A 25525-nucleotide genomic window follows, 5' to 3' on the forward strand; every position below is an offset into this window, starting at 1 on the left:
ACATCGACAACAAAATTCAGAATAAGATACTCAGCAGATACTGCGGGAATGCTACGTACCTTTGTTTCATTCTTTCATGCATTGTTCCATGTTGGATGCATTGGTTTTCCATTTCATCATTTCTTGCTTGCAGTTTCTCCAATCTTTCCTGTAAATACTCTTTGTCCTGGCAAAGCTGGCCAACCTCTGATCTGGAATATGTAATCAATTTTACAGATGAGAATAGCTGAGGAAAGACCAATTGTAATAAAGAAACATCATGACAAAAACAACAATAATGCCTGTCCATGAGAAATCAAATGTGAAGGAATAAAGTTGATGAATGAGAAAGCATCATCTTAACTATTTATTATAAAATTTTCAACTCTGAAACCAAAGTCACAAGTAAGATCCTTCATGACTATGATGACAGTCCATTAATGTTCCTCAATTATTTTGTAGCCGTTGATATGTTTGGCCCCATTTTGACATTGGAACCTGTGCTTTCAAAGTTTGTATTTTTTGTATTAACTAAGAATGAGAAATGAAAAGAAAAGTTGATTAAGGAAACTGATCCTTCCAATTTCTAAGCAAACAAAAACGGAAATTCAGATCTGGAATCCAAACATCTGGGTAGAGTTATAGAGTCATAGAGATTTACAGCTTGGAAACAGACCCTTCAGTCCAACCTGTCCATGCCAACCAGATATCCCAACCCAATCTAGTCCCACCTGCCAGCACCCGGCCCATATCCCTCTAAACCCTTCCTATTCATATACCCATCCAAATGCCTCTTAAATGTTGAAGTGAAGTGAGACGATTTAAAAGGAAACAAAGCCATCCAAACTCAGTAGCAGTGTTTGATGCATCCGATAGTGCAATACAGGCAAGCTGAAGAAGAGTGGCTCAATCCAGAAGCTGAGAATAAGTTGCTAGATCTGCTTCTATTACTTGAAGATAGATGAATCTACACCATCCAGACCAAGTTAAGGAGGTTTTGCAGATATGTAACATTTTTGGTTACCATAATTTGCCTTTTAATTCACGTCAAACTTACAATGATTTTAATGGAACAGTATAGGATGTTCACAAGATTGATTTAATGCTTGCTTCCTTTGACTAATGTATAATAAAAATTATTTTGCTTTTAACATAGAGTCATTGAGATGTACAGCATGGAAACAGACCCTTCGGTCCAACCTGTCCATGCCGACCAGATATCCCGACCCAATCTAGTCCAACCTGCTAGCACCCGGCCCATATCCCTCCAAACCCTTCCTATTCATATACCCATCCAAATGCCTCTTAAATGTTGCAATTGTACCAGACTCTACACATCCTCTAGCAGCTCATTCCATACACGTACCACCCTCTGCGTGAAAAAGTTGCTCCTTAGGTCTCTTTTATATCTTTCCCCTCTGACCCTAAACCTATGCCCTCTGTTCTGGACTCCCAACCCCAGGGAAAAGACTTTGTCTATTTATCTTATTCATGTCCCTCATAATTTTGTAAACCTCTCAGCCTCTGATGCTCCAGGGAAAACAGCCCCAGCCTGTTCAGCCTCTTCCTGTAGCTCAAATCCTCCAACCCTGGCAACATCCTTGTAAATCTTTTCTGAACCCTTTCAAGTTTCACAACATCTTTCCATTAGGAAGGAGACTAGAATTGCACGCAACATTTCAACAGTGGCCTCACGAATGTCCTGTACAACCACAACATGACCTCCCAACTCCTGTACTTAATACTCTGACCAATAAAGGAAAGCATACCTTTGTTACTATCCTATCTACCTGCAACTCCACTTTCAAGGAGCTATGAACCTGCACGCCAAGGTCTCTTTGTTTAGGAACACTCCCTAGGACCCTACCACTAAGTGTATAAGTCCTGCTAAGATTTGCTTTCCCAAAATGCAGCACCTCGCATTTATCTGAATTAAACTCCAAGTGCCACTTCTCAGCCCATTGGCCCATCTGATCCAGATCCTATTTTAATCTGAGGTAACCCTCTTCGCTGTCCACTACACCTCCAATTTTGGTGTCATCTGCAAACTTAGTAACTGTACCTCTTATGTTCGCATCCAAATCATTGATGTAAATGACAAAAAGTAGAGGACCCAGCACCGATCCTTGTGGCACACCACTGGTCACAGGCCTCCAGTCTGAAAAGCAACCCTCCCCCACCACCCTCTGTTTTCTACCTTTGAGCCATTTCTGTATCCAAATGTCTAGTTCTCCCTGTATTCCATGAAACCTAACCATGCTAATCAGTCTCCCATGGGGAACCTTGTCGAACGCCTTACTGAAGTCCGTATAGATCACATCTACTGCTCTGCCCTCATCAATCTTCTTTGTTACCTCTTCAAAAAACTCAATCAGTTTTGTGAGACATGATTTCCCACGCACAAAGCCATGTTGACTATCCCTAATCAATCCTTGCCTTTCGAAACACATGTACATCCTGTCCCTCAGGATTCCCTCCAACAACATGCCCACCACTGAGTTCAGGCTCACCGGTCTATAGTTCCCTGGCTTGTCTTTATCACCCTTCTTAAACAGTGGCACCATGTTTGCCAACCTCCAGTCTTCCGGCACCTCACCTGTGACTATCCATGATACAAATATCTCAGCAAGAGGCCCAGCAACCACTTCACTAGCTTCCCACAGAGTTATCAGGTACATCTGATCAGGTCCTGGGGATCTATCCACCTTTAGCCATTTCAAGACATCCAGCACTTCCTCCTCTGCAATATGGACATTTTGCAAGATGTCACCATCTATTTCCCTGCAGTCTATATCTTCCATATCCTTTTCCACAGTAAATACTAATGCAAAATATTCATTTAGTATTTCCCCTATTTTCTGTGGCTCCACACAAAGGCCACCTTGCTGATCTTTGAGGGACCCTATTCTCTCCCGAGATACCCTTTTGTCCTTAATGTATTTGTAAAAACCCATTGGATTCTTCTTAATTCTATTTGCCAAAGCTATCTCATGTCCCCGTTTTGTCCTCCTGATTTTCCTCTTAAGTCTACACCTACTTTCTTTATACTCTTCTAAGGATTCACTCGATCTATCCTGTTTATTCCTGACATATGCTTCCTTCTTTTTCTTAACCAAACTCTTAATTTCTTACAACATCCAGCATTCCCTATTCCTACTAGCCTTCCCTTTCACCCTGACAGGAATATACTGGATTCTTGTTATCTCATTTCTGATGGCTTCCCATTTTCCAGCCATCTCTTTACTTGCAAACATCTGCCTTCAATCAGCTTTCGAAAGTTCTTGCCTAATACCGTCAAAATTAGCCTTTCTCCAATTTAGAACTTCAACTTTTAGATCTGGTCTATCCTTTTCCATCACTATTTTAAAACGTATAGAATTATGGTCACTGGTCCCAAAGTGCTCCCCCACTGACACCTCAGTCACCTGCCCTGCCTTATTTCCCAAGAGTAGGTCAAGTTTTGCACCTTCTCTAGTAGGTACACCCACATATACTGAATCAGAAAATTGTCTTGTACACTCTTAAGAAATTCATCTCCATCTAAACCTTTAACACTATGGCAGTCCCAGTCTATGTTTGCAAAGTTAAAATCCCCTACCATAACTTCCCTATTATTCTTACAGATAGCTGAGATCGAGGAAAAAGTGAGGTCTGCAGATGCTGGAGATCAGAGCTGAAAATGTGTTGCTGGAAAAGCGCAGCAGGTCAGGCAGCATCCAAGGAACAGGAAATTCGACGTTTCGGGCATAAGCCCTTCATCAAGAATGAGACACACTTTCCTCATTCCTGATGAAGGGCTTATGCCCGAAACATCGAATTTCCTGTTCCTTGGATGCTGCCTGACCTGCTGCGCTTTTCCAGCAACACATTTTCAGATAACTGAGATCTCCTTACAAGTTTGTTTCTCAATTTCCCACTTACTATTGGGGGATCTATAATACAATCCCAATAAGGTGATCATCCCTTTCTTATTTCTCAGTTCCACCCAAATAACTTCCCTGGATGTATTTCCGGGAATATCCTCCCTCAGCAAAGTTGTATTGCTATCCCCTATCAAAAATGCCACTCCCCCTCCTCTCTTGCCTCCCTTTCTATCCTTCCTGTAGCATTTGTATCCTGGAACATTAAGCTGCCACTCCTGCCCATCCCTGAGCCATGTTTCTGGAATTGCTATGATATCCCAGTCCCATGTTCCTAACCATGCCCTGAGTTCATCTGCCTCTTGCATTGAAATAAATGCAGTTTAATTTATTAGTCCTACCTTGTCCCTGCCTGCCCTGACTGTTTGACCCACTTCTGTTCTCAGCTGTACCCGTCCCAGATCAATCTCTTTCCTCACTATCTCCCTGGGTCCCACCTCCCCCCACCTTACTAGTTTAAATCCTCCCAAGCAGCTCTAGCAAATTTTCCTGCCAGTATATTAGTCCCCTTCCAATTTAGGTGCAATCCGTCCTTCTTGTACAGGTCAATTCTACCCCAAAAGAGATTCCAATGATCCAAAAATGTGAATCGTTCTCTCATACACGAACTCCTCAGCCATGCATTCATCTGCTCTATCCTCCTATTCCTGCCCTCACTAGCTCGTAGCACTGGGAGTAATCCAGATATTACTACCCTTGAGGACCTTCTTTTTAAATTTCTGCCTAACGCTCTGTAATCTCCCTTCAGAATCTCAACCTTTTCCCTTCCTATGTCATTGGTTCTAATGTGGACAATGACCTCCTGCTGGCCCCTCTCCCCTGTGAGAACATTCTGCACCCTCTCTGAGACATCCTTGATCCTGGCACCAGGGAAACAGCACACCATTCTTCTTTTTCTCTGCTGGCCACAGAAACATCTGTCTGTACCTCTGACTACAGAATCCCCTAACACAATTGATGTCTTGGAAGCCAACATACCCCTCGTTGCATTAAAGCCAGTCTCAATACCAGAAACGTGGCTGTTCGTGCTACATTCCCCTGAGAATCCATCCACCCCCTACATTTTCGAAAACAGCATACCTGTTTGAAATGGGTATATCCACAAAAGACTCCTGCTCTAGCTGCCTATCTCTCTTACCCTTCCTGGAGTTAACCTTTCTATGTGACTGTATCTGAGACTTTCCCCCCTTACTATAACTGCCATCCATCACATACTGTTGCTGTTGCAAATTCCTCATCGCTTTTATCTGTATCTCCAACCGATCCACTCGATCTGAGAAGATTCGCATCCAACAGCATTTATGGCAGATATAATCCGCAGTAACCCTTAAACTCTCTTTAAATTCCCACATCTGACAAGAAGTACATATCACTGAAAAGGCCATTTTTGCTCCTTCACAATCTACAGACCCAGAAAATAACACTGTCTTATTCCTCTACAAAACTGCCCCAGGTTAAATTAGTAGCTGTGGCTTATATTTTAAGTTTAATCAAGAGACTTATCTCCAAAAAACACATAATCAAAAAGAATCTACAATACTCACTACTGCAGCCTTTCTCTTGGACAAACCTAAAAAACAATTACCTCATCTGATTCTGTGCTGTGAACTTCGCCCAACAGTTCCTCCAAGATTAGTTGTGAATTTCATTGTTTGTTAATTTTCCCAGATGCACTCCGCTGTCCAGCGATACACGAATTCAAACAGCAAAGGCGGTAACTGTTCTCTCTCTCTCTCTTTCTTTCTTTCTCTCTCTCTCTCTCCCCTGCACTGTCCTCACCATGTGCTTCCTTTTCTGCTCTTCTCCCTTTTAAAACTGCTGTTGTTTTGACTTTTTTTTCCAACCTTCCAAAACAATGTAACAGCATATAAAATAGTAATTCCTGCTCCTGAAATTCGAGGAAATCACCTCCAACACCTAAAATACCTCAAAAAAAAGCAGCAGCTCTTACAGCCAGAAATTCTTCCCTTCCTCCATCTTGGATTACCCAGAATTCCAAATCTTGTGGCTTAATTCCTTTAGTAAAACCGCGCATTGTTGAGGAGACTTCTATAGACTAAATGGCAGACTTAGCAAATGAGGAGACTATTGTTTGATTTCTGGGATTTGCATTCCATACTTTTGTTTTAGTAAAAATTGAGGGTTTCAGATTTCTTCTTTGGAAAAAAAAATCACTACCAAGAACGTAACACTGTTGTGAAATGATAATAACTTTACTCAACATTAAGGTAGCATTTGACACAGTATGGCACCACAAAACAGAAACTGTGGGGATATACAGCTGGAATCATACCTGAAGAGAGTTATGGTTGTTGGGTGTAATTATTATAAACTAGGTTGTCAGTACAAGACTGTCTAAGAACAGTGATCTTGGCCCAATCATCATTGAGTAAAAAGTGAGGTCTACAGATGCTGGAGATCAGAGCTGAAAATGTGTTCCTGGTTAAAGCACAGCAGGTTAGGCAGCATCCAAGGAACAGGAAATTCGACGTTTCGGGCCAGAGCCCTTCATCAGGCAACACATTTTCAGCTCCAATCATCATTGACTCTTTCAACTGTCATAAGACGAAAAGTGGGTCTGCTGCTAATGATTCAGCAATGATAAGTTGCTCTCACATCTCTTAATATGGTGCAACACAGGCCAGCCTACAGAAGGAATGAGATAGCATCCAAGCTTGGGCTAATAATTGCACGTAGTGTTTGTGTTAAATGACTGCCAGTTAATAAAACCTTCCAACAAAAGAAAATCTAGCCACTTCTCCTGGTCGTCAATGTTAAATCAACAGAATTTGAACACTATGTGTTCAATTGAATAAGCTGCCAAACACAGACAAATTTACATTAATTATCAATCTATGTTTGAATTGTGATGACTTGATTTCTCCCTCAAAACAATTACTGGAGGAGACTATTCCTGAGATGCTGCCTGGCCTGCTGTGCTTTGACCAGCAACACATTTGCAGCTGTGATCTCCAGCATCTGCAGACCTCATTTTTTACTCGAGGTATGTTCTCTTCCCAACATAGAGAATGTTGGAAAGAAAAGGGCTAGAGAATGAAAAAGTTGTGGTTTTGGAAGTCATTGCTATAGCCGAGTCTGTCAGTGCAAGACTCCCTGAGAAAGTGTTACATTAATGGCCCTTTCATCCATCATAAGGCCAAATGTGGGTCTGTTGCTCATGATTCAGTTACAGAAGCTCAAATTGTGCAACTATACATGTGTACATTTAAAATACACAAATTTCCCTGCGATTGCAGAAGGTGAAAATTAAACCAGATAGTTCAGTTACAGCTATCAACAGAAAAGATGAATCTAGTCAGAAACAGAGGATTCAGGAGGAATGAATATCCCCTCTACAGATAGATGTTAATCACTATGAAGTCTCAGGAGACCACCACCACCCTTCCAGAGAGGAACACGAGGAAACTCAGTTCAACTGCAGCAATTTGTGAGGTTTTATAAGTTCTCACAACATTGCTAACTACAGTTGCACAGACTTTAATCTATTCAGTAGACTGCTGGCTACCTAATGCTGCTAATTTGTCAGCTATCTACAGGGGACAAACCATAAATTACTCTCATTATATCAGTCTCAGAAACAGTACATTTATGTGCAGAAAACATTTACAGCTGAATTATTTTGAAAGAACTGAACTGTATTTGTGACTAATTTATTTAATCAATTAACTGAATCCAATAATTATTTACAAACTTGATGCTTATATTCAAAAGCTATGAACTAAGGTTTATAAACAACTGTTAGTTTTTAAATTTGTTATTTGACTTCATTAGAAACAAAGGATTGATTAATTAATTCACTCAGTAGCTTGTATTATTCCTGATGGGAGGATGTCAATGTAAACATGAAACTGATTAATAAGAAAATTTGGTGAGTCAAGTTTTGGCATTGGCAACTTCTAAGCAAAATCTGGGTGGCAAATCCCTGACTCTGCCGAGGTAAAGAACTCAAAGACCTGTTGATGTCATTGACAATGTTCCTGTTAGAGCTTTATTTCTATTGATCCCATACTGCATAAATCTAAATAACAATGGGACATGACTTCTCAAAGTGCAGGTTTTTAAAAAAAAATTCTTTATTAAGACCAGCATAAAGGAGCCATAAGGTTCACGTAACAGACATTTAGCAATCAGCTAGGTGATCCAACATTGGGGAAAATGCACATCACTGGTATGAAAAGGTAGCCGACTGGACTTACAGGCAGTTCATTTTGTGTCTTGCATGTCATAAAATCCACCAACATCTGATTCATTTTCTTTTCTCAGAAGGTCACTGAGTGTTGTCCATCGCTGGTTGAGTACTGCTTATCACAGACTGGAAAACAGCAGCTCTCTCCCTCTTCAAATTCATCCATTTTGGGCTGTGCAAAATGAGGACTGTAGATCCAGTGGATTTGGCAATTTTAACATATTAGATGCCTGTGCCTTGGGCAGATGCTCTGCTTCCTAGAAGCGCTGATCTCAATCTACTTCCAGCTTTTGGAGTCATAGAGCTCTACAGCATGGAAACAAATCCTTCAGTCCAACCCGTCCATGCCGACCAGATATCCCAACCCAATCTCGTCCCACCTGCCAGCACCCGGCTCATATCCCTCCAATCCCTTCTTATTCATATACCCATCCAAGTGCCTCTTAAATGTTGCAATTGTACCAGCCTCCTCCACTTCCTCCGGCAGCTTCATACACATGCCACCCTCTGCGTGAAAAAGTTGCCTCTTAGATCTCTTTTATGTCTTTCCCCTCTCACCTTAAACTCCCCGACCCCAGGAAAAAGACTTTGCCTATTTACCCTATCCATGCCCCTCATAATTTTGTAAAGCTCTATAAGGTCACCCCTCAGCCTTCGATACTCCGGGGAAAACAGCCCCAGCCTGTTCAGCCTCTCCCTATAACTCAAATCCTCCAACCCTGGCAACATTCTTGTAAATCTTTCCTGAACCCTTTCAAGTTTCACAACATCTTTCCGATAGGAAGGAGACAAGACTTGCAAGCAATATTCCAACAGTGGCCTAACCAATGTCCTGTACAGCTGCAACATGACCTCCCAACTCCTTTACTCAATACTCTGACCAATAAAGGAAAGCATACGAAACGCCTCCTTCACTATCCTAGCTACCTGCGTCTCCACTTTCAAGGAGCAATGAACCTGCACTCCAAGGTTTTTGATCTGCAACAATCCCTAGGACCTTGCCATTAAGTGTATAAGTCCTGCTAAGATTTGCTTTCCCAAAATGCAGCACCTCTCATTTATCTGAATTAAACTCCATCTGCCACTTCTCAGCCCACTGGCTCATCTGGTCAAGATCCTGTTATAATCAGAGGTAACCCTCTTCACGTCCACTACACCTCCAATTTTGGTGTCATCTGCAAACTTACTAGCTGTACCTCTTATGCTTGCATCCAAATCATTTAAGTAGATGACAAAAAGTAGAGGACACAGCACCGATCCTTGTGGCACTCCACTGGTCAAAGGTCTCCAGTCTGAAAAACACCAGTTTTGTATCCAAATGGCTAATTCTCCCTGTATTCCATGAGATCTAACCTTGCTAATTGGTCTCCCATGGGGAATCTTGTCAAACGCCTTACTGAAGTCCACATAGATCACAACTACTGCTCTCCCCTCATCAATCTTTTTTGTTACTTCTTCAAAAAACTCAATCAAGTTTGTGAGACATGATTTCCCACGCACAAAGCCATGTTGACTATCCCGAATCAGTCCTTGCCTTTCCAAATACATGTACATCCTGTCCCTCAGGATTCCCTCCAACAACGTGTCCACCACTGAGGTCAGGCTCACCGATCTATAGTTCCCTGGCTTGTCTTTACCGCCCTCCTTAAACAGTGGCACCATGTTTGCCAACCTCCAGTCTTCCGGCACCTCACCTGTGACTATCCATGATACAAATACCTCAGCAGGAGGCCCAGTAATCACTTCTCTACCTTCCCACAGAGTTCTCGGGTACACCTGATCAGGTCCTGGGGATTTATCCACCTTTAACCGTTTCAAGACATCCAGCACTTCCTCCTCTGTAACATGGACATTTTACAAGATGTCACCATCTATTTCCCTACAGTCTATATCTTCCATATCCTTTTCCACAGTAAATACTGATGCAAAATATTCATTTAGTATCTCCCCCATTTTCTGTGGCTCCACACAAAGGCTGCCTTGCTGATTTTTGAGGGGCCCTACTCATTCCCTAGTTACCCTTTTGTCCTTAATATATTTGTAAAAACCCATTGGATTCTCCTTAATTCTATTTGCCAAAGCTATCTCATGTCCCCGTTTTGCCCTCCTGATTTCCCTCTTGAGTATACTCCTACTTTCACACACAGACGCGCACACAGACACCCACACACACCCTTATAGACACACACGCTCCAACACTCTCACATGCAACCCCTCACAGACATAAGACACTCTGCACTCACTACACACACACACTTTCTCACACTCACAAACCCCACCCCAGACACACACACACACAGACAGACAAAGACCCACATGCACACATATATTTTGTGGGGTGAATTTGTACTTGCAGAGTTACATTGTAGTTTGCTCAAAAACTGCATGAATTTATGTAAAACTCTGTTATCTCACTTTTAGATTAGAATCAATCTAAACATCATGGCATAGACAGAGAACACAGGGGGCCAACACCTTCAACATATTGTGTAGCTATCACAATTATTAACAGCTAACCCGAGAATGCAACTTTAAAAAAATGGTTTTGTGATTTACACATGAAAGAAGTGAAACTATCACTGTATTCTAACAAATGAAAGGCTTAACAGATGAAAGGCTTAACGGACAATCAATTTTTCAATGTATAATTTCAGGTACATCACACTGTAAATTTATTGCTATAAATTTCTGTGTTACGATTGAGCCCTCCACTATCACCTGATGAAGGAGCGTTGCTCCGAAAGCTAGTGTGCTTCCAATTAAACCTGTTTGACTATAACCTGGTGCTGTGTGATTTTTAACTTCCTATTTTCTTTATACTCTTCGAAGGATTCACTCAAACATATGCTTCCTTCATTTTCTTAACCAAACCCTCAATTTCTTTAGTCATCCAGCATTCCCTATGTGGACAATGACCTCCTGCTGGCTCCTCTCCCCTGTGAGAACATTCTGCACCCTCTCTGAGACATCTTTGATCCTGGCACCAGGGAAACAACACACCATTCTGCTTTTTCTCTGCTGGCCACAGAAACATCTATCTGTACCTCTGACTACAGAATCCCCAACACAATTGATCTCTTGGAAGCCGACATACCCCTCGTTGCATTAGAGCCAGTCTCAATACCAGAAACGTGGCTGTTCGTGCTACATTCCCCTGAGAATCCATCCACCCCCTACATTTTCGAAAACAGCATACCTGTTTGAAATGGGTATATCCACAAAAGACTCCTGCACTTTCTGCCTATCTCTCTTACCCTTCCTGGAGTTAACCCATCTATGTGACTGTATCTGAGACTTTCCCCCCTTACTATAATTGCCATCCATCACATACTGTTGCTGTTGCAAATTCCTCATCGCTTTTATCTGTATCTCCAACCGATCCACTCGATCTGATAAGATTCGCATCCAACAGCATTTATGGCAGATATAATCCGCAGTAACCCATAAACTCTCTTTAAATTCCCACATCTGACAAGAAGTGCATATCACTGAAAAGGCTATTTTTGCTCCTTCACAATCTACAGACCCAGAAAATAACACTCTCTTATTCTTCTACAAACGCTGCCCCAGGTTAAGTTAATAGCTGTGGCTTATATTTTAAGTTTAATCAAGAGACTTATCTCCAAAAAACACATAATCAAAAAGAATCCACTATACTCACTACTGCAGCCTTTCTCTTGGACAGACTTAAAACAATAATTAAGTTATCTGATTCTGTGCTGTGAACTTCGCCCAACAGTTCCTCCAAGATTAGTTGTGAATTTCACTTTTTGTTAATTTTCCCAGATGCACTCCGATGTCCAGCGATACACAAATTCAAACAGCAAAGGCGGTAACTGTGCAGGTTCTCTCTTTCTCGCTCTCTCCTGCACTGTCCTCACCATGTGCTTCCTTTGCTCTTCTCCCTTTTAAAACTGCTATTGTTTTGACTTTTCTTTTCCAAAGTTCCAAAACAATGCAACAGCATATAAAACAGTAATTGCTGCTCCTGGAATTCGAGGAAATCACCCCCAACACCTAAAATACCCAAAAAAAAGCAGCAGCTCTTACAGCCAAAAATTTTTCCCGTCCTCCATTTTGGAAATTGTATACAGTCTTCCTAATGTTGCCTAATGAGTTAATTATAAAACCTCTGCACAAATTTTACCATATATACTCGTTGTTTTGGCTATAGATCCAATATTTTAGTTGTTTTAAATGTTCTCTGCATTGTAAGCAAACGTTTTATCACCCACTCATATTTGAAATATTTCAGTGTTATTTGGATCCTTTTTAGTTTTCTGCTTGTTTTACATTTTTTGTCTAATATGTCTAATTTTTGTCTGATGTGTCTAAATTCCTTTTACATGTTTTCTACTTAATTTCACAACTGACGTAAATTATTTTGCAGGTAATAATTTGTCATTCTATATCCTTGATTCAGAATTTCTGAAACTTCATAAATTTACAAATGGTTTTATATCCTGCTCATTTATACAGGCAGAAAATAATAAAGATAGGCATACTGATTCCTGCCATGTGACTTTCTCCAGTCTGGAATAATGCATTTCATCAGCACTCTCTGATGACTATTTTATGGCAAAATGTTTTTTACTCCGGATTAGTTGCTATCTCAGGTTCCCAAGGTCCCTAAGACTGTTCTTTTAATAAACATTCCATATTGAACTGTGTCAATGGCTTTCCAAAAGTTCAAATAAACTACATCGTAAGAAGTCTATAAAAGATTCAAAGAAGTCAAGATTTCATAAATAGATTTTTCCTTTCCTGGTTGTTGGTTGTTTCTCATTAAGCTATGGTTACATAATCACTTCTCAAACCTATTCCTTAGAGTGTTTTTCATTTTCTTCGGTGGTATAGTCCTACTTAGATCAACATGTTGATGTACAGTCTGTCAGGCTTATTTGCCATGAGCAGTTTATCAACATGAAAGATGAGTCTGCAGATTTCCATGCCTGTCTCACTCACCTCTCCATTATATCAATTTTCTTCCTTAATTTTCTGGGCATAGATGGTCCATCATTTAGATCTTCGTTTTCTCATGGATCTTAAGAGAAAAGGGTCTTACTGCAAGGGATTCATGATGGCCATTTTATTTTCACACATTATTTATTATCCTTGTTGCACCTTCTCAAACCAATATTGAATTAAAATTTACAAGAAATGTTTGCATTTGTCTGAAACTGCCACTCATTTCTTACATTGTATTTGTCAGGCAATTTATAAATGAAGCCAGAGCCTGTCAGAATCATTGAAGATTGAATTATTCATCTCTTCTTAAAAAGAACAATCAAAGGTAAAAGGACTACAATTACAAAAGATAATGTTTGTTTCTCCTCCTCACTATTTCAGCAGATTTACAGATTTAAGGATCCAATGACATATGTATCAATAAACAAAGGCAGTGAATACTTCTAATGGTACTCATACTGTGGTTTTAAAAGAAAAAGTTTAATATTACACCCCATCCTTTAGACTAAAGCCCACATGCCACCACTTCAAAATCTAAACTCTGAAATAAATTTTATATATATATATATATATATTCACACCTTACACAATGTATGAAGTACGTATTTGGTATTAAAGTGCAGAATCGGCAATTAGGTTCCATATTTTACACAATATGCCGACACTGACACAAACTTGTTTAAGATACCTTCTCTGATCAAACAAGACTCTATTTTTTAAAATTGATAATAATTGCTTTCTTTTAGCTTTATACAATTGTGCACAATGAGTCTTCCATGATATAAATAAGATTTTCTCTCAATTCTACTTCTGAATCTTCGGATACATGGCACATGGCTCAAGGAATATTATAGTCATCCATCCTGTAATCAATCAAATAGCTCCTTGTAGAATATTTCAAAATCTAATAAGACCTACAAAAATAATTGGATTCCAAATTTGTATTTCATTTTGTAATAATTTTTGAAAATAGTCATTAAGTACAGACAATTTTACTATATTCTTTTCATCCTCAATATTCTTTACAATTTCAATTTTTTTTCCTGACCATTTTAATTTATAACAATGCTGAACATAAGTTTGTTGTTAGGAAGCTGTTATGTGTGTGGGCTCTTTCAACCCTAAAGTGGTATAAGATGAATGATGAAACCTAGTCTCATTACATGAGTCTTCTCTGGTAAAAATGTCATTGCGTTACTGCAAGTATATACAGAATATATGAATTACATGAATATGGCCTACATTACTACAGAAGCTGTTAGGAGCACATTGACCTCAGGTCTGTCTTCAACCAGCTCCTTCTTTTCTCTGACCAAGTCATGGTGACACCATTACAGTAGTTTTTGCTGACTGTACCCAATCAAGTATTAACACTTTCAGACAACAGGACTCCATTGCAAAAAAACTCCAATTAATGAAAATAGAAGACCTGATTATGTGCTTGCATTTGAGGAATGGTGCATGTTTGCAAGTATCTTGCATTAGTTTTTCAAATAATAGATGGAAATAAGATTCTAAGAAAATCCAATAAACTAAAACTGGGATAAGTATTTAAAAGGACCGTATTTAGAAAGTCAATAGGTCTAAAAATAGAAAGGTTGTCAGGCTTCCACAGTATGCAACTGAATATTAATGGTATCTGAAGAAAATATATCAGTATTCCTATTAATTTTTTTCAAACATTACTTGTAGCAAAAAAGTGGATATTGACAGAAGTTGCACTTCTGTTTGAAAAATGTGAAAGGATGAGCTAGGAAATTTTTGAATCAATTTGTCTCACAAGCTTTGGGTAAACTTGTAAACTTTGATCTTTCTAAGACTTTTCCAAAGAGACAGACGTGGCAATGAGGTGGCAAGGACTATTTTCGGCTGTATTGTTTCAATTTAATTTTGAGGTAATACAAAGTACAGCCACTTTGAAGGGCTTTCTAACAGTTAGGGGTTAATTAGAAACAATCACCATGCTATGTTAGAAGGAATCCCGACATACCTAATCTATTTTGATTTTATAGGGAAATTAGAAGGCAAAATAAAGGGAATGTGTTGTATGTTGTATGAATGGTTTTTCGTAAAATATTTGACGAAGTGATGTATAGTAGACTTTACACAGAATATATTGCATGAATTGTTTGAGTCAAGGACTATTCAGAAAAAGGTTGGACACAAAGGAAAATCAAAGGCTATGAGTAAAAGTGTAGGATAATAAGAATGATTTTAGTTTCTTCTAGCAAATGTTAACAGACAGGATAGGTTAAATGGTTTCCTTCTATGCTATAAACTTTCATAGTTCTCTATTGAGGAAATGGTGCAAATAATAATTCATTTGAAAATTACCTTTGTATTCCTTAGTGGCTACAACATACAAATTATCAATTGGTTTGTTTTTTATGGGAGAGGGGTCATAGAATCATACAGCACACAAACAGACCTTTTGGATCAACCAGTCCATGCCGAACATAATCCCAAACTAAACTATTCCCAACTGCCTGCTCCTGATCCATATCCCTCCAAGTCTTTCCTATTCACATAGTTATCCAGATGTCTTTTCAACATTGTAATTGTATCCACATCCATCACTTCCTCAGGAAGTTCATTCCATGCATGAATCACCTGTGTAAAAAAATTGTTCCTCGTGTCTTTTTTAAATCTTTTTCCTTTCACCTTAAAAATATGCCCCATGGTCTTGAAATCCCCCATCCTTGGGTAAAGACAACTACCATTATGCTATCTAAACCTCTCAATTTATAAACTTCTATCAGACCACCCTTGTACTTCCTACACTCCAGTGGAAAAATGTCCCAGCCTATCTTTATAACTCAAACCTTCCATATCTGGCAACATGATGGTAAATCTCTTCTGAACCCTCTCCAGCTTAATAAAATCCTTCCTAAAACTGGCAACCAGAAGTGAACGCAGTATTCTAGAAAAGGCCTCGCCAACAACTATACAACCTCAACATGACTTCCTAATTCATATACTCAAAGGACTGAGCAATGAAGTCAAGTGAGCCAAACACCTTTTTTAACCACCCTGTCTATATGTGACACAAACTTCAAAGTACATGAACCCCTAGGTCCTCTTTTCTACCCAAGGTCCTACTATTAATTTTATAAGCCTTGACCTTGTTTGTTATAACAAAATGCAATACCTTGCATTCATTCAATTTAAACTTCATCTGCCATCAACCCAGTTGATCAAGATCTCTTTGTAATCTTAGAAAACCTTCTTCATTGTCTACTTGCCCTTCCTGCTTGTTAATGTGCTAAACTGTGGTAAGTGCAGATTTATAAAGAGTCTGCTGAAAAAAGAATCACAGAAACCACCACTTAAGGCTCCTGTTCCCGAAGGATCAACATTTGTAAGTGAGCCCAACAAGATCAATGTTTTTAAATGGTGTCAACTGCCATAAACTAGGATGCAAAATATTGTATCAGATATTGCTCAATTATTGCTCAACACATTTGCCTCCCACCTCAAATGTATATCTCATCAGATAATCCACTGTATTTACAATTCACAATGACTCAAAAATGTGTCTTTGTGATCAGACAGTTTATATGATTGGAATCTTGGCTCAGGAGATGTAGCAAGTTAATGTTATCAATAAGCTGTACCAGACCAGGGCTGGGAAGGCAAATAAAATTGGTGCAAAGAGTAACAAGAAAATGACTTTGAACATCTATCACATTTGAGGCGGCTTGGTGGCTCAGTGGTTAGCACTGCTGCCTCACAGCACCAGGGTCCCAGGTTCAATTCCAGCCTTAGGTGACTGCCTGTGTGGAGTTTACACATTCTCCCCGTGTCTGTGTGGGTTTCCTCTGGGTGCTCCCGTTTCCTCCCATAGTCCAAAGATGTGCAAGTCAGGTGAATTGGCCATGCTAAATTGCCCGTAGTGTTAGGTGCATTAGTTAGGGGAATGGGTCTGGATGGGTTGCTCTTCGGAGGGTCGGTGTGGACTTGTTGGGCCAAAGGGTCTGTTTCCACACTGTAAGGAATCCAATCTAATCTAATCCCAATATTCAATTGCAGCAATTTGCAGTTCATCCTGGACTGGATGTCAAGCAAGCTGGCTGACAACAAAGAGGCAATGGAGTGTTTAAAGTGAGGGAATATTAAGATGGAAAATTGGATGTTTAACAGTTGAGTAAAATGTGTTGAGAGAGGAAATGAGTCTCATGGACAAGATGAGCTCGTAGAAAGTAAGGAGGAAGCTAGGAAAAGGAGACCTTAAGTACACATTTGACTTCCTGAGAACAGAGGACTCGTGATGGTGGTGGTGATGTTGGGGTGGGAGGAGAGCAGCCATGAGCAGCTGATTTTACTGAAACTTATTGACAAAGAATCCACAAGCTCTTCACATTTATTGAAGATAAGAGCAGGGACAAGAATGGAAGAGAACTTTAACAGAAGAGCTGATTTAAGATAGCTATTGCAGCCAAAAAAACCTAGGCAAAATTGCAAATATTGTGGCTCACTGAATATCTTATGGTTGGAGTCTAACAAAATTAATTCTTCTATGGAAAAAAAATCTATTTCTTTCATGTCCTAAAGACAGCTGGCAACACTCACGATGAAACAAATTATGGTAAGCTTGTGTGCAATAGGCTACATATCATTTGCAATACCACATGTGCAAAAATCTGCACATCTGCTGTATGGGCAATAACATTAAGAAAAAAACGTCCTGTAATCAATTCAGAATTATTTAACTCAGGATTGACTCCTGCCGCTATTTAGTTAACAGATGCTTCAACTACAGAGTAACCATATCTGGCTACAACATTTAGAAAAGATACCACCAACTCCAAGAAAACTATCCAAAAGATGTTCTCACATTAAAATGATTCCCAAAAAGTGTTTTCAATAACTAATCAGTGAAGAAATTTGCTTTCCTAGAAATATAAACCAGTATTGGTTGAAATTGGGAAAAATTCTGTCATTTTGTGCTTTTATTTGCTGTTTTCTAGATGTATTCAAATACTCAGTTGCTATACACTTCTTCATAACAAAGTACAATAACAGATTACTAACCAGGCTATCTGATTAAGACTACACACTTCAATTTTTTAAAAATTCTCACACATGTGTAAGTATAAAGGCAAGATTACGCAGGAAATATTAAGTAGGCTATTAAAGAAAAGGAAAAGTGCCAAATGATCTGGAATTAGACAAAATGAGAGGAACGAAGCAAGTATTTCAAAAAGATTAAAAAAAAGTCCTTCAAGTTTTCAAACAGAAAAATTCAGCATGCATTTCTAATTTGGACCAAAATTGTTTTCATGTGATTTAATTATTGCAATATTTTACATAATTTTCCTAAATAACTAAAATTTCTTAAGGTAGATTTAAAGCAAAGCTGCACATCATTTAAAATCGTGAGACAGTAAAATACAGTTGTCCAGTGAAAAACATATCAGAGGTGGCCCTTGGGAAAAAGGAGAAAAGAAATTAGCCCAGATTTTCCGATGCGCAGATTGTCAGAGATTGCAAAGACTCTGGAAGATATGCATCAGGATATGCAGAGGGAAGTTGAATCTTCCGGTGGGCAATTAGCCAGTGTCTGGAACCCTCCAAAAACATCCTCAACTTCGAATTAGAGCAGAGGATTCCAAATAGCTTACTTGTATAGTTAGCTAGGAAACATTCAAGGGATTAAAACCTGCTCTAACTCCTAGCGAGGTATAAAGCTGACCTCCCATTCATTCTCACTGACAACCTCTCTAGACACCTGAACCATCATCCAAAACCCCATCCTCACTAAGCTGACCTGATCCCCTCTTTACCCAAACTTCAGTGGTCCTAAGTTGTGAACTTAACCTAACATTCCCTACCCCACTACAGTCCTGAGTCATTCTGTCCCGGATCCAACCTCCCCACCTCATAGACAGCTCATAGGTTTTGACGCAGCCTTCAAACTGATTCATGAGCTCATGCACTCACCCCCCCTAACACATACTAACCGGACCTAGTTCCTCCATCACACTCACACATCCTCCCAATCTTCAAGAACACCACCCGACCAGACCTGCCCCAAAGGCCAACTTCCCCTCTGCCAAATCCACCTTCCCAAATTACACCAAGCAGTCACCTGGAACTCTACAACCACCCAATTGATTGCCCTACGCTTCCCTATCCATGACCTCCTCTCTCTCACTCACCCACCAGTCTATTCCTCACCCACTTTGCACCCAATTCTGCACTCTCACATCACCATACTCATTCATCCACATGCTAACCTACCCCAGCTCCCAATCATCTTACAAAGGACTTTTTCTCAGGAGCTATCAATATTAGATTGAGAACATCTAAATCTTGGAATATGGCACCTAGAATAGAGGTTTTCAGTGTGTACCAGAGGTAAGTGCATATTTTTTTTTTGTTTAATCAGAGTCAGAAATAGGGGGTCAGATTATCCATGGAGTGAAATCACAGATGGATTCTTCTTCTTCTTTGTGTTATGAAAGAGCTCTGCATTTAAGACAAGAGATTCGGATTAGGGCTCCCTCAGAAGTGTGTAGCTATACTTTCACTCTGACTGGTTCATCAGACTCTAGAACCCACAGTAGGTTGCTTTAATCAAGAGAACAGATAGTTTAGAGATCTTATCTGCACCACTGGAAGACATTCACTGCCTCAGTACTGTCCTGAGAAAACAGTCTAGATTATCAATCTTGGCCTAACTAATCAACAAACATCAACCAGTAATTTTGAGATGAGAGTTTTCAAAGCCCATTGTTTCTAGTGAGTAGTTTCCATATCATGATGTAATTCTGGGGAAAGTAACAATTAAAATGTTTCTCTTTTGGAGCAACCAACATAACTGACTTGTGACATTGTAAGCAAGTCAAGAGTTCAATTTACTTTTTGCTCCAAACTTAATATCATTTGCAAGATTTTCAAAAGCTTCCTTTTTTTTAAAGAAACCAGACTTGATTAGGACTGCAGTTGTTAAGTCCTAAGATCTTGGATGGTCAGACCAGGAATAGCTTAATTTAGTATGGAGCAGATGATCAGATGGGCCGAGGAGTGACAGATGGAGTTGAATTTAGATAAATGTGAGGTGCTACGTTTTGGCAAAGCAAATCAAGAGAGGACTTATTTACTTAATGGTAAGGTCCTGGGAGTGTTGCTGAACAAAGAGATCTTGGGGTACAGGTTCATAGTTCCTTGAAAGTGGAGTCACAAGTAGATGGGGTAGTGAAGGAGGCATTTGGTACTCTTGCCTTTATTGGTCAGTGTATTGAGTATAGGAGTTGAGAGGTCATGGTTTGGCTGTATAGGACATTGGAAAATGGTGTTCAATTCAGGTCTCTCTGCTATAGGAAAGATGTTAAACATGAAAGGTTTCAGAAAAGATATACAAGGACTTTGCCAGGATTGGAGGTTTGAGCTCTCGGGAGAGACTGAATAGGGCTGGGGCTGATTTCCCTGGAGACTGTGAGGTGGCCTTATGGAAATTTATAAAATCATTAGGGGAATGTATAGGGTGAATAGCCATAGTCTTTTCCCCAGGGTAGGATAGTCCAAAGCTAGAGGGCATTGGTTTAAGGTGAGAGGGGAAAGATTTAAATGGGGCCTTAGGGATAACTTTTTCACGCAGAGGGTAGTGCGTGTATGAAATGAACTGTCAGAGGAAGTGGTGAAGGCTGGTACAATTACAACATTTAAAAGGCATCTGGGTTGGAACATGAATAGAAAGAGTTTAGAGAGATATTGGTTAAATGCTGACAAATGGGACTAGATTAATTTAGAATATCTGGTTGGCATGAGCTGAAAATGTGTTGCTGGTTAAAGCACAGCAGGTTAGGCAGCATCCAAGGAACAGGAAATTCGACGTTTCGGGCCAAAGCCTTACTATCTGGTTGGCATGGACAAGTTGGACCAAAGGGTCTGTTTCTGTGCTGTACATCTCTATGACTATGACAAATATGTACACCTGTTGCATAGGTATGCATAGAATTACAAATCTGTAGTGAAGTTGCACATGAAATTTCAAATATGTTTGCAACAAGAAGATAATGAACTGGCGTGGCTTGTGATTGATATTATCAACCTAGCAGAAACATCACTCAATCATTTATCTGTCTCAGATAGGCTGGAGAGCAAATGGGTGTTCTATAAAGTAGGGTACCATGCTAATGGTGTCATTCTCACTGCAAGCCTGCCTGTCATGAAATCATAGAGCTTTTGCAGCATGGAAATAGGCCTTTTGCCCCATTATGTCCATGCCAGTCATCATTCATCTCTACTGATTCCATTTCCTACAACTCAGCCTCTAGCCTTGCAATAGTTCTTAAATGTCTTGAGGGCTCCTGCCTCTGCCACCCTTTAAGCAGAGACCCAGATACCACCAATCATCTGGGTGAAAAGATTTTCTTACTCAAGTCACATCTAAACCTCCTGATCCTTATCTTCAAACACTGCACCCTGTTTATTGACACCTCTACAAACGGGGAAATGTTTCTGGGGATCCATGTTCCAATCCTGCCAATCCAGAGAGTGAAATTTGAATTCAATAAAATAAATGGAATTAAGAATCTAATGATAACCATGAATTCATTGTCAATTGTCAGGAAAACCCACCATTAAGTCCATGTATACTGCATCAACTGCATTACTTGCATCTACATATGTAGTCACCTCCTCAAAAAATTCAACCAAACTTTTTGCCATATTTCCAAAACCTATGTAGATTATAATTGATTAATCCTTGCCTCTTCAAGTAGAGATTAATTCTTTCCTTCAGAATTTTTTTCCCTAATAGCTCCCCTACTTTATATAGTTTTCTGGTTTATACATACCACCCTTCTTGAATAAAGTACAACATTAACTGTCCTCTAGTCCTCTGGCTGTGGTCAGAAAGGATTTCAAAATTAATGCCAGAGCCCTTTAAATCTTCTCCCATGCCTTCCACAACAACTTGGGATACATCTCAGCTGCCCTTGCCCAGTTGAGGCCTTTTAGTGGGAGCTTAATGCCCTGTTAAGGGTCTCACCCCACCACTGCTCAGATTTAATGGGCAGTGAAAAATGTTTGTGCTCAAAATGCTGTCCAATAGATTGAGCGGTGTTGGGTGGGAGAAGGGTTATGTATGCCTTCTTTCCAAGACTCCAGTGCCTATTGTAGGAGGTCCCAATAGGTTTCCCTCCCTTCCCTTTGAATGTAATCTTCATAGTTTCCCATTCTATAGCCTCCACTGAAGTTGTACTCCTATCTGTCTATTGTTTATTTCATTCAATTCGTGAGAGTTTATGTTCCCTTTATCTCAGGGATTCCTCAATGTTGGATCTATTCTTTGGGCTGAGTATTATTGTCAGCTTTGTGACCTCAATGTCAGGAATAAATGGGGACCTGAATATGCATCAAGCCCTCCAGTGCAACCAACCCAGAGATAGTCCCCCACAATAATGTGAAATAGCTCCACAGAGTTCAGTATCCCGTCATTAAGTCACCCTTTATTTACACGTGGAGAGTCTGTGATATTGGTGCAGCTTCTGCAGAGCCAGCTCTCGGAGTGAATAGATCCTCCAATGCTCCTGTTTATATCTGTGAGCCAGGGCTCCCTGATTGGACCAGATTAACAGCCCAGTCAGGGAACTCTTATTCTATGAGGTCTGTTTGGCTGACCTGGGACATTCCAGACTGGATCAGGTTCCTCCAGCTCTACCGCTGATATGAGCAACATAAAACACACAGTAGCTTGCCTCTTGCACTAAGGGTGTCTCAGAAGAAATTCATTTGCCTTTTCAGGCGGTAAAAGCATTGAGGTGGTCACATCTGCCTAGCCCACCTTAGATTTCGAGGTATGTTCATTGCCCTTGACAGAGAGGGAGAACCCACAGGTATCAGAACAGTCAGAAAGGCATTCGAGGATCAGGGAACATTTAGGTCCCACACTGTTTGCAAATGTGCAGCTTTCCTATGGTCCACATGCTTGATCAGGATCATTGCACCTACCCAAACTTTATACCAGACCTGACCTCACATCAACCACGCCTCTTACCCATGCAGGGCTATTCACATGGTTTGTACACCAAACATCATCCTCTGAAATAAACTGTCTCTCTCTCACTGAGTGAAGTGTTTTGTCCGGCATTCCTGGTGCTGTTTCTCCCACCATACCTCCTCCCTCCGCCTCGCACACCCCCCCCCCCCCCCCCCAAAACCCACAATGTCCAAGAAGATTGGCTTTAACATGGTGCAGAATCTTCTCCCTATTGGCAACACTGCTGGAGCTCTCTCTGTAGTTGCGTGTAGGAACCGGGACAGTTTGGAATCTATTGAAGCTGGGGGCTGCTTCGTTAATTCCTTCTACAAGACCATTGGGTGATGGATGGCATACAGTTGTCCCTATGTGACAAATATCATCTGACTTTAGGAAATACTGAAATTCTCCGCTGGTAAATGATGACCCATTATCTTTGACCAACGCTTCTGGGAGTCCATGTATTGCAAAAGATGCTTGTGGTTTTTCTAATGTCGTCCCCATGTTTAATGCATGAACTCTATGCACATTCAACCATTTAGAATAGACATCCACAATGACTAAGAACATTGAACCCAGGAAAGGACCTGCATAGTCGATGTATAACTGAATCTAGGATTTGTCTGGCCATTCCCATGAATGTGAGAGAGCTGCTGGCAGTAACATTTCTTATTGTTGGCACTCTGCGCACTGCCCCAACAATGCAGCTATGTTGGCATCCAATCCTAGCCTCTCAGACATAATTTCTTGTGAACTCCTGCATGACATTGGTGGAATTCAGCCAGTATCTGATGGTGACCTTTGCTTGGGACAATCACTTTTGCTCCCCATAACAATAAGTCATCCTGTACTTTGATCTGGTCTCTATAGGTTCAAAAAGCATTCAATTCTGGTTGTGATGGTTCTTCGGTTTCCTCATCACCATTAGTTGTGACTGGAAGTGTGTCCAGAAAATTTAAAACCATCCAGTGGTAGTACCACCAGTGGTGTATCCGCCAGTGGGAGGCTGCTCAATGCATTCACATTTGCTACTTGGCCTCCCACATGGTGTTCCAGCTTGTAATTATATGCACTTAGTGTGAGAGCCCACTGTTGAATTCAGCCTGAAGCTATGGGCGGCACTGCCTTGTCCCCTTTAAGTAGACCTAGCAGGGATTTCTGGTCCGTTATCATGATAAACTAATGTCTGTAATGGTATTGGTGGGACTTCCTGATTCCAAATAAAGTAAGGACTGCAGATGGTGGAGAAAGTAACACAAGCGTCAAACAACCCCATCACCCTGTGGCCGACACTTCAACTCCTCCTCCCATTCCCCAAGATATGCTGTTCCAGAGCCTTCTCCACCTCCAAATCCAAGCCACCTGACAACTGGTGAAAGAATGCCTCATCTTCCGCCTTGGGACCCTTCAACCACACGGCATCAACATCGACTTTACCAGTTTCCAAATCTCCCTGCACCCCCCACTTCATCTCAGATCCCTTCCTCCAACTTGGCACCTCTCTCTTGACCTGTCCTACCTGTCCATCTTCCTTCCCATCTATCCGCACCACCCTCACTACCGATTTATCACTGTTATCCCCCGCCTGCATCCATCTTTGCCTTCCCATCTACCTTCCCCCAGCCCCATCCCCACACCCACTATTTATCTCCTGAAGAAGGGCTTATGCCTGAAACGTTGGACATCTCCTGCTCCTCAGAAGCTGCCTGACCTGCTGTGCTTCTCCAGTGCCACACTTTTTGACTCCAAATATGACTGCCAAACCTTCCTTCTCTATTTGGGTGTGTTTTAACTAAAATCTGCATTAACTAAAATCTTGGATAAACACACTGTTGGGCATTCCTCTCCTATTGGTGTTCCTCATTTAACGCTACCCTGATATCATAAGGGGAGGCATCACATGTCAATACCAGAACTCACTTGGAATCAGTGTGCCAACACCTTAGAGGATGATGAAAGCTATGGTTTGGCTCTGTGATATTTCCAAGGCTGACCCTTTTTTCGAAGAGTGTGCAAGTGTGCCAGAATGGAAGCCAGGTTATGTATGAACTTTCTGTAATAATTCACCAGCCCAAGAAAAGACTTAAAGACCGGTACAGACGAAGGAGCCGGGGCACCTTTCATTGCCCTCACTTTTTCTTACAACAGGTGTAACCAAGTCCTGTTAACTCTGTAGCACAAATAGGTCATGGGATGCCTGGAAAACACACTTTTCCTTTCTGAGACATATGCCCACCTGGGAGAAACAACTAAGGAGTTTGTCCAAGTTTTCTAAGTGCTCCTTATTGGTCTTCCCTATTATAAGTACGTCATCTAGACAAATGGCAACCCGGGGTTGATCTTGTAAAGTGTCCTCCATCATCTTCTGAAAAATCACACAGGCTGATGATATCCCAAATAGCAATCTTGCATTTTGATACATGTCCTTATGGGTAATAGTTATCGCATACTTCTGGGAATCCTCAT

The 25525-nt window shown here is 40.6% G+C and overlaps 1 protein-coding gene across 3 annotated transcripts in view; it reads right to left on the reverse strand.

Annotated features, from left to right (window-relative positions):
- sdccag8 (SHH signaling and ciliogenesis regulator sdccag8) overlaps nt 1-25525 on the reverse strand; it is a 369171-nt gene that overhangs the window by 71435 nt on the left and 272211 nt on the right. For all 3 annotated transcript variants that reach the window (XM_060830822.1, XM_060830820.1, XM_060830821.1), the window contains exon 16: nt 60-191. In XM_060830822.1, the coding sequence (XP_060686805.1) occupies nt 60-191 (132 nt within the window). The remainder of the gene's footprint in view (nt 1-59; nt 192-25525) is intronic.

This window comes from Hemiscyllium ocellatum, chromosome 10 (assembly GCF_020745735.1).
Source record: "Hemiscyllium ocellatum isolate sHemOce1 chromosome 10, sHemOce1.pat.X.cur, whole genome shotgun sequence".
Lineage (NCBI taxonomy): Eukaryota > Metazoa > Chordata > Chondrichthyes > Orectolobiformes > Hemiscylliidae > Hemiscyllium > Hemiscyllium ocellatum.